The sequence below is a fragment of the Ambystoma mexicanum genome, chromosome 2q, assembly GCF_040938575.1.
Source record: "Ambystoma mexicanum isolate Mex_15411 chromosome 2q, UKY_AmexF1_1, whole genome shotgun sequence".
Classification (NCBI taxonomy): domain Eukaryota; kingdom Metazoa; phylum Chordata; class Amphibia; order Caudata; family Ambystomatidae; genus Ambystoma; species Ambystoma mexicanum.
Window position 1 is genome coordinate 334,499,583 of NC_090924.1, and position 16,427 is coordinate 334,516,009.

At 45.3% G+C, this 16,427-nt stretch overlaps 1 protein-coding gene across 1 annotated transcript in view; it reads left to right on the top strand.

Annotated features, from left to right (window-relative positions):
• The window catches only part of RAB26 (RAB26, member RAS oncogene family), a 1,605,669-nt gene that overhangs the window by 1,566,539 nt on the left and 22,703 nt on the right, over positions 1-16,427 (top strand). Inside the window, exon 8 of the mRNA XM_069647333.1 lies at positions 4,471-4,547. Within this exon, the coding sequence (XP_069503434.1) occupies positions 4,471-4,547 (77 nt within the window). The remainder of the gene's footprint in view (positions 1-4,470; positions 4,548-16,427) is intronic.

Sequence of the window (16,427 nt, forward strand, 5' to 3'; positions counted from 1 at the left end):
CAGGGAAGAGACACTGCTCAAGTCACTTTGGGAGGCATTTAAACCAACAATTAGGGGGGAATTAATTAGTCATGCCTCGCAGAGAAAGAGAGAGCATCGCTGGCTCTCCAGGAGGAGATTGAGGGCAGAATTAGGGATCTTGAACACCAATATAGGCAGAATTCCAAGAGGCACATATACAGGCAGCTACAAGTGGCCGGTGCAGAGCTAAAGGCCTTATTGGCTACTAAAATGTCTAATCAAATGCAGAAAACGAAAACAAATTATTTCAGTATGTCTAATATGGATTCTCGTTACCTGGCCTATAAACTGAAAGCCCAGCAGGTGAGAAACTCTATAGTAGCCTTGAAGGATGGCAGAGGACAATCATGCTCCACCGATTCTAAGAAGTTACTTATACTATCCCAATTTTATGAGAACTTTTTTAAATCCAAGGCTTTAGAGGGGTATGGCTAGGAGGATTAGTTGCTGGAATCAGGCCTCCCAAAGATATCTGAGCAAGATAGGGAGGCAATGGATGCCCCAATCTCGTCAGATAAAATGCTGCGCGTTATCAAAGACTTACGAACGGACAAGGTGGCGGGTCCGGATGACTTCTTAGCAGCTTTAAATAAATAATGTGCATCTCTCCTTGTTCCGCATCTGGTCACTCTTTTTAATAGTTTCCTAGCAAGAGCGTTTGTCACTCCATCCATGGGGGAAATAACCTGATCGCTCTTGCTAAAGCCTAAAAAAGGCCCAGCGCTATGCACGTCATATAGACCTATTGGTTTACTTAATTATGACGCTAGTATCTACATCACAGTCCTGACAAACAGTCTGGCAGGAGTCCTTCGCACTGCAATACATCAGATCAAACTGGATTAATTCCAGGTAGACGGACACATTTTAATTTTTGCCGAGCCGTTGATAAAATTGACTGAGCTGGGAAACATGACATCTCTATGGCAGTATCATCGATCAACGCTGAGAAAGCGTTTGACGAGGTCGACTGGTCGTATAGCCTTAAAACCTTGCAGGCTTTTGGGAACAACTTTATGTCAATGGTGTTAGACAACTATGTACTCCCCTCTGCGAGAATTAAACTGAAAATGCCTCTTATCAGAACCCATACCCTTAGCAAGAGGCACCCACCAGAGTTGCCCCTTGTCCCTTTTGACATTCACCTTAGCTATGGAGCCGGTGGCTTGTAGAGTCTGTGCCCATGATTACATCAAAGGAATTGAAATTGCCCAGACACAGCATAAGATTGTCATTTACGTGGATGATCTGATTTTATTTAATGAGGTTTCCTTGCTCTACATTGCTGAACATAGGGGATCTGCTGGAAGGATTCCATGCAATATCTGGTTTCAAGATTAATTACTCGAAATCACAAATTCTAAATATTACAACCCCGGAGCAGGTAGTTGCCACTCTGAAATCACAATATGATTTACAATTGTGTCAGGATTCTCTGGAATATTTGGGGGGTTCACCTGGCCAAGTCACATCCCTATTTATATCAGCGGAACATTTTGACGCCTTGTAAGAAATTGAAGGATGACTTGGCAAATTGGTTGCGACATGAGATCCCTTGGTTGGGGAGGATTACTGCTGTAAGGATGTCCTTTCTACCCAGGCTTTTATGCACACTGCAGGCTCTCCCTATACCTATTACGAAGAGGGTGCTCGTGGACCTTCAATCCCATATTTTCACATTTATTTGGGCCAAGAAATCATCTGGGATCTCTCATCGCACAATGTTAACATTAAAGACGAATAGAGGTCTGGGGGCGTCCCAGATTTAGAAAGATATTACTATGCTACTCAACTGGCCTCTTTTCTTGAGAGCTCTGCTCTGGTCAGAGCTAAGCATTGGGCTGATATTGAGACGGTGGGTGCGGGGACGGCCTTGCATGTCAGGTGTTGGATCCCTCCAAATGTTAGACAGAACCCTGGCTCAATCTTGCCCACTACTTAGGCATCGATATTTCGTTGGGACAGAGCTGTTAAGAAATATGGGAGTACTACCTATCTTTCCCCACTTACCCCAGTGTTCCAAAATGTTGCATTCTCCCCAGGCATGTTCCCCCCTTCCTTCACGCAATGGATAGAAGGACGGCTAAACGGGATTGGCCAATTATTTTCCAATGGTGGGTCGATGCCCTCCCAGGAGTGTAGGCAATCGTTCCTGGTTTCGGAGTCAGACAGATATTCATATGTACAGTTGAGGCACTGGCTGGGGACCCCCAAGATGATACCAAACGTTTGAGGACCTAAACCTGGGGCACTCCCGGGTCGTAAGATCTCCACACTGTACAAGATCCTTAATGGGCGGCGCTTTAATTACCCACATGATTACATGGCAAAATGGGAGGGGGATTTTGGTACCTAAATAGAGGAGTTATCTTAGTATAATATTTGGACTAGAGCATCCAAATCCTCTAAGTGCATACAAGGGAGAATAGCCATAAGTTAATTTGTAGATGACGTCTCAACCCCTGAGAGTCTACATCACATGAATCCAGCAACCCCTTCCGACTGTTGCCGCTGTGGGCAGGCCCTAGGTTCCCAAATTCACAAGTGGTGGTCCTGCGCAGTTATTCAACGGTATTGGAAGGTGGTGTTGTCCCATATTAAGAAGATTACTAGAATTGACCTTGCGCTTGGCCCCCTTACTGTCTTATTGGTAATGTAGGTCCTAGAGGAGCCTACCCGTTGACCGGTAAAGCCGCTAAACGTGTATCCCATCTCTTGGTGGCGGCCAAAATTAAGCCTAGCTCACAGGTGGAAGAGGATCCTCCCCCCAACCCCCGACCTACAAGAGTGGTGGGCATGGATTTGGTTTGGCCTGACTATGGAAAAAATAGATGCGTCCAACAGGAATGAGATGCCAAAATACTTGGCAACCTGACTTCCCTTCATAGATTCTGTGCAGCAAAATGACTATCCAAGAGTACCTCATAGCCCTCAAGATCTGCGAGCCTTTAGATTGTTGCAATCTGATATTAGGTAGGGGAGAGAGCCCGGTAGGTCTTTGCACTGTTATATATAGTTTAGTTTGTTTATGTGTAGCGCGCACTAAGCCCGCAGGCATCACAAATGTTAGATATATGATGACTTTTCCCTGCTGGAATATGTCGCTTACTAATGATATTGCTTTAGGATCTGGTGATCTAAACTTTCCCCGCCAAAAGCCACCCACCCCATCCACCACTGCCCCAAATCCCCCCATGTTATTTTTTATTTTTTAATTTGTTTTCCCTATTCCCCCCTTTTGAAACTGATTACAGTTGCGATTGGAATGGACAGAATTTAAAGGCAAAGGTTTGTTTTTTTCTCAGTTCCAAATAACTGTAAAGAACGGTCCTGTGTCTGTTGTATGCTTGACGGGGTATCTTTGATTCTTCAGTAAAAAAAGGATTATAAACAGAGACAGATGAGTGCCAAAGACAAGAGCCAACCCTTGTTTGGACTGTCATCTGTGGGGCCCGCCTTTGATCATCATCCTGGAGTCTGTCACAGCTGGTGCCAGAATGTTCCAGTGTGTGCTGGTTTTCCCTCCATAGGTGTAGAGGCGCGCAAGTCTTTGCCAAGCCGCGATGATGCGCAACAACGCTGACTGCTCTCCACTGTTGGATCCTGCTTTTTATTTTGAACCTGTGGCCAGCCTCTCTATCTGGTCAGGTTTTCAAGGCCAGTGTCACAGAGAGGGTATGTCATATGTTATTTGCACAGAGCTTCTGCCATGTGTTATGGCTACCAAGGCACTGTGGGTCCACTGGCCCTTGGGCAGATGCTAAAACATCCCATACAGCAGACTGCATCCTTTTGTCTTAAATACAGTGAGTCTTCCATCCACCAAATACAGTGCTGTAGGATGGCCAAGCAAGTGTGACACATTAAATGCAGTGAAGTGACCAGGCAGAGCATTCTAGTCATTGATAAAGGACAACCCAGCAATGGTGCTGTTGTTATTGCCAAAGTGTGATCTAGTCAGGGTATCACATTTAATACTCAAGGATGGAAGGAGGACAGTATTGTTGTATCCCAAGTATTTCTGTAAGGTATTCCATCTTGGGAAGGTGGGCGGCGGGGATGGTTTTATGCCAGCATCTATCATTCTTGACGAGTGCTCTATCTGACCCACCTAGCCACCCCATATAGTCCCTAGCCCGCCACACCCTAGACCCACTGCTGCACCCTCCTTTGGAATTTGGGATCCCTCCCTTTCCTGTGCACCTTTGAATGTCCCCTAATCACTGGTGAGGGAATGTGGTTTTTTGAAGGTTTTAAGAGGTTAAGGTTTAAAGGGTTATCTAGCGGTGCAGGAAGGCCACTCAGGCAGGAGACGGTGCAGTTATGTGGGTAGCAGGCATTGAAGGAGATTTGTGGACTAAGTGCCAGAAGCCATCTGGCATCTTTGAGTCCAATTGTCCTGCACATCCAATCGGCCACTGACTGCTACTATCTGCTTTGGTTTTGCAGGAATACGGGGTGCCGTTCATGGAGACCAGTGCCAAGACGGGCATGAATGTGGAACTGGCATTCATGGCCATTGGAAAGTAAGTGGTTCCCACTAATCCAGTTGTAAATGAACTTTCTATGAAAACAGCTGCATGTCATCCATCTTGTTTCCCCCCTGTATTAGATTATAGAGTAGCCACAGATAACAATGGGCGTTCATGTGAACTTTCTTTTACTGTGGAACAAAGCTGAACAGTAAATGGTATACTCATTTTGAAGTCTCGCAATAAAGCTTTCATTGACTGGTTGTACAGTCCCTTTGGTGTTGCTGTATTTAAAAAGCATGAATGTGTCTGTGTTTCAGGCACCATGGAGTCTAGGTGATTTTTCACCTGGCTTGTTAGTTACATTAACAGTAGCCACAGCCTCATTAGAATTTTGACAAGGAACTGCACCTCAACTGCATTCTAACCATACAAACAAATAAGTACTGGCTTTCAAACAGCGCCCAACCTCCAAGTATAGAGAAAGTCTTTAATGTTGTTTTATTATACGTTGCTTGAGGCAACACGTGTTTCGAGCTATTGCTCTTCCTCAGGGCTACAAACTAATAAATGTAACGTTTTTCTTATTATAATTTCCATAGTGTAACTAGTTTTCTGGAAGGTCTCTTTTCTTACAAATCCACCAATGATATTCTTCCTTTCACTGCGAACTTGCTAATTTGCAGACAGTAAGTCAAAAATGAATCATATACTTAGATAAGCTGCATAGTTTTCAAGTTACTATTTAAAGGAATCTGGATTCATAATCATTTTTCCAGCACCTTTGCGCAAGGAAACGCCAAAACAACTCAAATGCCCCTCAGTGCTTATAAGCAAAGACCCAATATATATGATTTTCATTACTGCACCAAGCGCTTAAAAACGTCCAGCAACTCGGCTGCTCCTGTGATACGGAGATGCCGGACCCCCACGGCTGTGTGGCAGTTCCTTTTTTTTTGTTTAATAATTTTCATTAGGTAAGTTTGTAAACAAGTAATATAAACATAAAGTATAAACATTTTTATATTAGTGCTCTGTAAGGCGTAACAACCTTAACATTTCATGTAACAAGTTAATATAATAGATATGATACAATTATTTCTGAGAATCAATAAAACGAACGGGGAAACAAACAAGACAGAATAGATTAGCGAAGGAGAAGGGGGGATATCAGTGATATAAAATTAGTCTTACTTATTCCGAGTTGTTAAGGGATTGAATAAACACATTCCATTTTTTGTTGAATTTATGTAAACAATCAGCAGAAAATGCATGACATTTTTCAATCCGATGAGTAGAGCAAATAGAGTTCCACCAGATGTCACAAAACAAGTTGGAAGTATTTTTACAGTTACAAGTAATATTGTGATGAGCAATGCTGATGAATAAATGAAATGATGTAGGTGATTCAATTTGTTGTATAAAAGGGATAACCATAGAGCCAATCATGAGATTACAGAGTGACAAAGGTTCTTTGAAATGAAAAATCTTTTGTAGGCATGATTGCATTTTTGTCCAAAACGCATAAACAAATTTACAATCAAAAATTAAATGGAGAAAATCTGCATTTGATGCATGACAAGACCAGCAGCTCTAACCATGGTCACTGGTTCACCAAGAGCCATCTTGGCCAGCTGCATCTGCACGTCTATTCATTTACTGATGTATTAATTAAGGTGTTTTGTTGATTGCCGACATGCGCAGCCACTTCAGAGAACTCCTTGGGGCACACCATTACCAAAAGTATGTCCAAAGTCACTGCACTTACAGGAGTCTGGCCAAAGTAACTGCATCGAAACACATCTAAACACAAACGATGCCACGCGTGAGCCTTATCACAGCCACTACATTGAAACAAGTTCCTCCTCCAGGTCCTACATTTCATAGCGGGTGGGGGTATCCAGCCGCCATGGTCTCCTCAGCGTCATCTACTAACCTAAAGTGTGGCACTTCTTCAAAATAGGGTTTCGAACTGTTGACAGATAGGGGCATGCTACGAAGATCACAACTGATGAAGGAATTCTATCCCCAAACATGTTATGTTGTGCTATGGTGGCTTTGTTTAAATCAGGAGAAATGCGTTTGGCATTAGAGGGCAGCTAAAAATGTATAAACCAAGTTTTTTAATGAAGGAATAGAAAGAACTTTGGATCATATCGATATATTGGTACCAGGTCATTCGAGGGAAGCAATTGCATGGCGGTTCTTTGTCATGCTGCACTTGCTTTGTGGGAAGAAAACTATACATCAGGGAAGCGTGAGATGGGGCCAGAGAGGTTGTGTGTAAGGAGATATGGTGGGCTGAATGAAAGGGGGTTGTAGGAGCAAAGGGGGTGTGCTGGGCTGGCCTAAAACCCTTTTCAATCTGGTTTTAGGACCTGGACACAGCACTAAGACAGCTACACTTCACATCCTCCATGACCTCCACAACATCACAGACAAAGCACACAGAGCACTACTCGTACTTCTCAACCTCTCTGTAGCCTTCGACACCGTCGACCACACCATTCTACTTGACATTCAAGCCTGCAGGATGAAACTCTCAGGCATTGTCACCAAAATTCCTTACTTATACACTTTGTCTGCATGCCTCCTTGTCAATCCAACCCCACTCCAGTCAAGTACGAGAACCCAGTCTCCACTCCTCTTCAACCTATATGTTAAATCCCTTGGACAGACACATAGTAAACACAACATCCATTGCCACCAATATGCCGACAACACACAAATATATTTCCAAAACTAATCGCCCGCACAACTCCAGAGCCTTTGAAAGCTGTCTCTCCACCATCACCACCTGGATAGCCAAACACGCCCTCAAGCACAACCCTTCCAAAATGCAATACCTCCTCATCCGCCCCAGACACAAAACCTGAAATCACCCCCAGAATCAAAGAATCGCCACAGACAGCCCACACTTATCCCTCACCTGTCAAATCCCTTGGCTTCATTATCGACCCGCACCTTACCTTCACACACCACACAGCTGCTGTCACCAAAGCATGCAACCTACAACTAACTATACCTCATACAAATGATCAGACAAATCCTTTCTGCTGACGACTTCCGCTCCGCAGTCCAAGCACTGGTTCTCTCCAAGCTGAGCTACAGCAGTGCTCTCCTCACTGGTCTCCCGAGCAGCACCCCTGCCTCCTCCAAGCCATACAAAACGCAGAAGCCATACTCCTCCTCCCACCTACCCACACATTAAAACATCATTCCAGCTCTCGTCACGCTCCAGTGGCTCCCAGTACCGCCAAGGAATTGCCTTGAAAGGACTCTTACCGCAAAAGCCTATTTTGCCCTCACCACAAACTCAAACCCATCTCCCACACAGGGAAAGCAAGCCAGCATCTCCTACACATTCCAGTCTGCAAACTAACATGCACACAAACACAAGCATTTGCCCACTGGGCACCTAGAGCCTGCAACACCATACCCTTCACATCCACACTGAACCCACCACCACTTGCAGAAAGAGCCTCAAAATCTCCCTGTTTCTCCACAAATAGCGCCACCACTCCATCTCCCCAGCTGCCACTTGTCTATCCTAATCGTTCTATCCTATCCTGAAAACATTTTGGAACGTCTGTTTCTCCTCCCACCTTTTCAACCCTTGAACCTTGTAAGGCATTCCAAGACTCTCTGGGTAGGGCAATTCTAATAAATAAAGAACCAAAAGTGAACCGTAGCCAGGATTGACCAATTTAGTGGTTTCAATTTATTACATTTCATTTAAAAACAGAACTTTAGTGGCTGTGTATACACAATAGCCCCTCCCCTGCTGCTCTCGGATGTTTGTGAGCATCCTGCAGCGAACTGGTGGAGCTAAAAGACAGACTAATCTCCTAAATATACTCTTAATTACATTGGCTCCAATTGCCAGCATGCCTCTTTTTCACCACATCAAGGATCGTTATGATTTGAACCTGTGTTGGGCTGTAATTTCAATATTGTATGTGTTGGCTTAATTCAAGGCTAATATGAGCAAACTCTTAGCTGGTTAAAGAACAATACTATTTACCAATTTATCACAAACATACAATACAAATTGAACAAGTGTCCTTAATATGTTTATGCCGCAATATACTAGATAATTTATTTACACAATATATTCAGTTCTCTCTTCTGAACATTATTAAATCCAATTGCTGCTCATGTTGATGCTTAGAAGCCGATATCCAATTCACAGTAACATCCTGGACATTGGGCCTCATTAGGACCCTGGCGGCCGCGGAATGAATGGTGCTGATAAGGGACCGGCACCGTTCATTACGGGTCACCCTATTACGAGGTCTGCAGTGGGTCCCGCTAAGGAACGCCTGGTCAGACCATGCTTCCTTAGCGGGACCCGCTAGCAGACCAGGATGCTAACAACGGACCTGTCATTAACGGACCCGTTGTTAGCATCCTCCCCAAATGGGAATGGAGATGTACCGGGACCGCGTCCCGCAAAAGGGATTTACCAGGCCCTCCAAGGTCGGAATGGCCCGGTAAGTCCCCTTGTGTGGGACCCAGACCTGGTACCCGGTATGGGGGTAGCCATACTCGTAATGAGGCCCATAGTCTTGGAAGTCATGTTTCTATAATATCAGGATCAACACCACTGCAAAATTACAGGGAAACCTGTAATCCTTATAAATAATGTAACAATTGACCTGATCTGTTATGTGCTGTGGTAGACGTCATGTCTTCACATACATTTGCTACTATCATGCATTTGATTCCTACATCGCCATCGCCACCAGTACACTTTGCAGCGTCTTTATCTGAGCTGCTGCCATTCTACTTGCAATCGTTCTACGATTGAAAGAACCACTTTACTTTAGTTTATTATATCGGGTTTTTTTGTTGGTTGATTATAACTGCGTTTACATCCTCCATTTAGAACTCTACAACATTTCAGGAAGTTGACCCCCCTCTGTTCTTCGGTATCCCATGACATCATGGGTAAACTGAGTTGTCCATGCACGTACATGCTCATGTCTGTCTCTAATTTTTGTCTATGGTATTTTTGTCCACGATCTGTCCATGAATGACGGTCATTACATCATGGTCTCTGTCCATGCAACAGCAGTAAACATGGAAAGACAAGCTTCAGTTGAGTCCATGGCGTCATGGACAACCAAAGTTCTCCATGTCTAAACATCGTCATTACTGTTTCGTCTGTCCCAGTTATTTTTGTACATGGCCTAGCCATGAATCTGAGTAATTATATGTGTGTTCTCTTTCCATGTTAAAGGTGTAATAAAATGACAGGCAACCAGAGCCTGTGCACTGTCATACGTGGTCAGCCTCGATTATGTTCATTCTAATTTGACTTGGTTTTATCCATGGACGTGCAACTTTGATTTTGCTTTCTCTTTATTTTGTGGATAATTTTTAAGTTGAGATGTGTTCTGTAACACATTGAAACACAATTCTGACTGACCCCAATGATTCCCTTTTCCATCTCCCCTTTAAAAATACGAATATTCCAAATAATTGTTATTAACACAACCAGTGTGAAATATGAGCTTGTTGCATAAATCATATGTAATGGAGGGCAGAACAAAGACCTCTATTACCAGGAGTGAGAACTGCACATTCTGTTCCCCAAAGCTTAACCTATTTGCAGAAGCACAATCCTTAGCATGTGCATTTCCATGTAAAACTGTTCAAATCCTCTCACTCTAGAAATCCTGAAGTCATCGTGATATTGGTGGCGTCCTTCAAAGGTGTGTACCTGCACCACGCAGCCATTTGTTATTCCACAGGATACATTGATATGGCACAAAAGGTCTGCTTTCTCACAGCCACTTCACATTCACCCCCTACACTCCCTCTATGAATCCCACTCACTAGTCTTACATGCACACTGAGAACACAGCACCACTTGCACTCACTAACCAACACCTCACCTAATCTATAATACGCCTCCAGGCTCTAGTCCACTGTCCTTTTTTTCTGCTGGCCTCTTGGTCTGCCACCTCCCCCTCCTCTGACTTCCCCTGAATAACCCACAGTTTCCTGGGGTCTTTCTGACCCATGCCAATTTGGTCCTTTCTCCGCCCATGGAAGATGTTGCATACACACAAACTCTTAAATAGAGGGTTAAACCCACCTCCTCCTCCTTTCCACAAACAGGGCTACCGTGATGTGGCAATGGCAGCCTGTGTTGCACAGTGTTCAGGTTTGTGTTGGGGGGGGGGCATGGCGTGGCATCCCCTAAGGTAAGTACAGTCTTTGTTTCAGGTTGTAGCTTGTTGACAGTTTAGGGTGTTTGCACCGATTTTTTCTTCTGCGTGCACATATACTGGGGAGCGGCACGCAACATGTCAGGCTGCGTGCATGCAACATGTCAGGCATGTAAGCACTATGCCACGTCTTCTGCTGTCCTTCTCTGGTTTGGTCCTTCCAGCCGTGAAAAGCTGATGGTGTGGGGCACTTGTGCGTTATGCTCTTTCCACCGGCTCCTCCAAACGGCAACAGCTTTGACTCTGGAGCTAGAACAAAAAGAGAAAACCTGGCAAGCATGTGTATCAAGAGGCATGGAGTGATGTACTTTGGTATTTCCCACAAATATGAAGGCACTTGGAGAGAGGACAGTAATTGGGAACCACTCAAATGCCACATCCCCCCTCTAGGCTGAGACTGGCTGTGGCAATACCCTGGAAGTCCTCCCAACCCAGGTTGAGAGGGGCTCCTATCCCCTCTTGACAGGGCCAGGTTACGGACCTTGTCACAAAGGTTATCCAACTTCTTCAGGATCCGGGACAGCCACGTATGTCCCTAGTATTATGATTATCATTAGACCCTGGTTACCCATGCTCGGTTCCTGAGCCATTCGCCATCCGTACTTATCAAAGATTAACCAGAGTCCGAATAATGGACTTTGTCCTTGGATGACCATGGCAAAACCCTGGAAAACCATGTTTTTTTCCTATGAACATGAAAACAGAGCTGTGACCAAACACGTTTCAGTCTCCTGTTAGTTGAAGTGAAAGACCCTTCGCGGTTATTGAAGACTAATGCATTCAGCATTCTTGTACACTGACAATCAAGGTGTGTGAGGACAACTTTACAATATCATTCAAAGTGTCTGTCTGAGCTCATTTATTGAAATGTGTTCCTCGTCTCGTGTTTTTGCTTTTACCTGCAGGGCGTAAAGCATTCCCTTGAGTGAATGTGATATGTCCTGGAAGCCTGGGGGGGGGGGGGATCAAACATCTGCAACCCCCTTCCCTGTCCAAGCGGCAATTGCTTGGAACACCTTACCTATTGGCGTGCAGAAGGAAAGGTACCTGCTCACTTTTCGTAAACGTTTAAAGACAACTCGGTTTGATTAAATTACATTTCTTTATGATACTCTGCCCTGTTTATTTGTGTGCACGTGTGTTAATGTGCGTCCTGGGGCCAGAGGGCTTTGGAGCGTAACAAAAACAAATAAATAAATACTTATAAATAAGGATTGCCTGGTGGGTACTTGCACCTTCCGTACATTAACCTCACTGGCTGCCCTTTCTGGCAACCTCTAGGGCAGGCTGGATCTACCTAACGCCTTGGGACTTCTCTGAAGAACCAAAAATGAATATGTCTCAGGTGGGCTGCCCTCCCCCCTCCCACCACTCAGTGACCCCAGAGATTCCACCTTGAAATCCATTTTGAAATAATTGAGCCTCTGCTTGTTTGCAGGACCGTGTGGGGCAGGATTCGGCAGAACATGTTTTAATACACAGCAGCCCCTTCAAGCAAATAGAGGGAACATCTTGACAACCCAGGGTGGGCAACAGTGTGAGTGGTGAATGGGGGCTAAGGCACCTTTCCTGGGTATATTGTTTTCCATACTCTGTGGCTCTGAAGTGTGACTCTGCATCCCCCTTTTCAGCAGCACCCCTGCCAAGGAGAGCATGGAGCTCTCCCTAGCCAGACCCCAATAGCCAGCAATGTACATGCTCCGATGACTTACTGCTAATCTTCATTACTCTGCCACTACACTTGCGAGTCACAGTCCTTATCTGTGAGGGTTTGTTTGTTTGTTTGTTTGTTTATTTTGTATGGCACACCAAACCCGAAGGTAACTGGGCGCAAGCAGTACAAGGAGGCTTTAGGCTTGAGACACGTAGAGTTGCAGTCATGCTAATACAGGTACAAAGATGGAGATATTCACAGTACACAAATTATGGTATGGGTGGTATATGGTGGTATAGGGTGGTATAGGGTGGGTGCAGGCAATGCAAAAGGTGCCCTTTAATTAAGCAAATACTTCTGTAGTAGCACCCCTTAACTTGGAAGGATTATTTGGCCTTCACAAATGCCCTAGCATTCCTAGGTATGTAAAACCAGTAAAACATGACATCATTTCGTTTTTCAGCCCCTCCCTGCTGTGAAGGCAAAGCAACCCCCTCCTCCCATCCTCCCCCCCCCACACACACACACACAACTACCTGTCTATACATCAATCCGCCGTCACCAGGATAAGAAATGGTGCCGTTGTACAGCAGCAGTTTTACTGTTTCTTGGGAGGGCGGGAACTTTGGGACTCTGGCTCCGAGCTCTGGAATCAGTAAAGTAGTATAATATGTTATTTATAATGCACAAACTGGAAGAGCGCTAGGCAGTAAACTGCATCCGGACGCAGAGGGAACATAAAAAAAGAGGAACATATGCATTTGTGGTGTGATCATGAAACCATTCTAGACAATCGATTCAAGCAAAAGGGCGGGTCTTTAAAGCGTTCCGAAGTTAAGAAGGGAAGTCATGGGGCCGATTATGAGTTCCCCGGTATCCCGCGGTAATTCCAGTGGGATACCAGGCAACTACCGTACCATCTCCCCAGCCCGATATCCCGGTGTTACGGGATATTACGGGCAGCAGAGACGCCGGTAACTCCCCATTCCATGGAGTCCGCTAGGACTCCATGGGATGGGGTAGCCTGATTCAGGCAATTATCTGCCAGAGAGGGCCTGATCTACCAATAGGTCAGGCCTGCCGGTAGCTCAGATCCCCTTCCGGTAGACTTGTGGTTTGTCAGTCCGGAAAGGTGGCGGTATAGGTTATCACCGGCACCTTATTTCCGGACCGGCAAACTTGCAGTGAGCCTAATGGAGTCGTGGGTTTGGGCAGAGAGACCATTGCCTAGACGCAGGCCCAGAAGAGAAAACGCCTGTCACCTTTAGTGACACGGCGAGAGATAGCCAAAAGTAAGGCATGTGAGAAACGGAGAGTTCAGGGGGGCTGAAGAATGTGCACCAAATGAGGTATAAGTAGGTGCTCAGCCATGTAAACATTTAAATACCAAACAAAATATTTTTAAAGTGACACAGTAACAAATTGGTAGCCAGTGCAAAGAACGCCTGGCTACAGAAATGGGAGAAAACCAGGAAACCTTAAGAATATTTGATAGCGTCAGTTTCTCCTTACTACACAGAACATGGTTCGCTGTTGTGAAGGTGGCGGCCAGCCTGGGGTTAGGAGGAGGTGGCGTTATGTCCTCTATAGTCTCTGTGAATATTTTGGCATTAGGGAGGTAGAGAAGGTTCCTCCTTGGTGCACATAGGATGTTTTGGTCTCTAAAGATGGGTGTGGGTGGGTTTAGGTTGGGAAGTCCTGGGCAGGCAGCTTGTGCCCCCCCCTTGCAGGTATTGTTTGGTTATTTGCCCACTCATTGACTGTCCATAGCCATGCAAATCCCCACCCAGTTCGGGCCCCTCCCTGCCCAAAACACCTCCTCCTGGCATCTCTTTGAGCTCGCTTTAATCAATCCTTACCATCAAACGTTGCACTCGAGGTACCTGTCAGTATCTTTTTTAAGCAGTCTTCTGAGAGTTAACGACTTAATTGGAGCTGTAAATGAATAACTGGCGTAATAAAAATGTCAACCAGGTCTGCGTTCAGCCATTCAATCTATAAGCACCCTGTGTGTCCTTCACTGAAGTCCTGTTAAAATCAAGCACTGGCAGAGAGAACAGTTTTAGCTTGTGTATAAGTATTAGGCAAATGCCCTTCCCATGTTTACACAAAAGCCCAAACTCTTGACATTGGCAATGCTCTTATCCCTCCGCCCTTTTATCCTTGCTTTCCCCTATCCCTATACCCGCCTATCCGCCCATGTCCCCCCAGAATGGGATTTCGCTCTGCAGTCATGTTGAAATAACACGGCGGATCCACATAAAGAGGGGATTTGGGTTCACACACTTCCTGTGGCAACATGGGTCTTGACACACTGCTACATATAATGATCCATTCTTGTATGAAATCTATGTCATATTACAGTGATATTGGACCCATATTTGTCTTAGTGTACTGAGGGATAATGCTTTATGATGCCACTTCCTGTAATGTCACTCTGGGTGGGGTCAGCTTACATCACTTCCTGTGATGTCACTCAGGCGGGGTCAAATGACATCACTTCCTGCAATGTCACTCATGGGGGTGGGTTTGTTTTTTGTTTTTTTGAAACTTTATTTACACAACATCCATAACAAATCCCAATACAATCAGCGTATATCAAATAACACATGAAAAAAAACACAACAAAAGCACATTTTACACAGTACTATGTACACAGCGAGATATACAATACCCTAAATCCCCAACATCTCAAATACATCTCTCTATTACCCCCCACCCAACAACTATAATGTCAATTTAAAACAACTGCAAAAATCTACCCCATATTCCGCTACCCCTGGCATTTTGGTAAAAAAAGGTCCCTGGTTAATGCCGTCAAAAGACAGCCTTTAGCTGAAAGTGATACTAGTGACATTGCTGAAAGAGCTTCAAGGGAGTCTGACTGAAGGGTGCGTAATACTAAAGGCAGGTGCCATTGGGGCAGAGGGGCATGGGTGCTAGGCTTGGCATCTTCAAACCCGCAAAGGAGAGGAAGGACTAAAGGAGAAATGTGAGCCGCATCCCCCCAAATTTGCCCATGCAGTGTTGACACACAGCCTAAAATGAAAACCTTGACTCAAAAACTCCATAATCACAATCATGGGCGACTATATCCCCTGAACTACACCCGAGAATGTGTCCAGTAACTATTGCCAGTGGTAGAAGTGTACCGAAAAAAGTAGTGGAACTGTGGTGTCGGCGGGGGAGAGGGTAGGCAGAAGCTTAGTGCAACATGTGGCACAGTGTCGCGGCCGGGGCATTGCAATAGTCCAAGTGACTAGTAACTAAGGCTCCTATTGCAACTTTACACTTGCACAAAGACATCAATGGACAAATCCTATGTATAGAATCGTGAATATGGTTGCAAAAAGTAGAGGAATGGTAAACAGCAAAAAATAAGAGTAGCGGAACATCGTCCCCGACCGTTCCTGCTCACTTCGATCACTGACTACTGCAAAAACCGCGTCTGTGGGCTTGCAGGATAAAAGCTGCAGTCTGAAAGGAACACCCAAGACATTGCAACACTCACCTTCCAGCCGTCAAACCCCCAAGATGGATATAGCGTGAGGTTCCAAAGCCACTGCTATGCCAGACTTAGAAGAAGAGGGAAGTATGGGCACTGAACTCAACACAGAACCACCACGACCACCTTCATACCCTCCTGATGGATCTTCAACAGGACTTTCTGAAGGAGCGGCCCGCAGAGAAAAGCAAACAGCAAACCTGATGGCCACGAGGAAGACCAAGCATCCCTCTGCCAGGCCACTGAGCAGGGGCAGGGGGATGCAAACAGATTGCCCCAGAGTATCTGCCCCAATCTCACATTTGCCGAAGAAGGAGAGCATGAAGGCAGGGTTCTCAGGAGGTGCAGAAGTCCCGGCACAACCAATCTGCACGTCAATTCTCCTTCCTCGGAAGATGCATTGCTATCAAGCTGTTCAGATGAACGTCCGTCCAAGGTCCCACTTCCTGCCCGAGCTCCCACTTCCTGTTCAAGCTCCCACTTCCCGTTCAAGCTTCCACTTCCTGTTCAAGCTTCCACTTTACACCCAAGCTCCCACT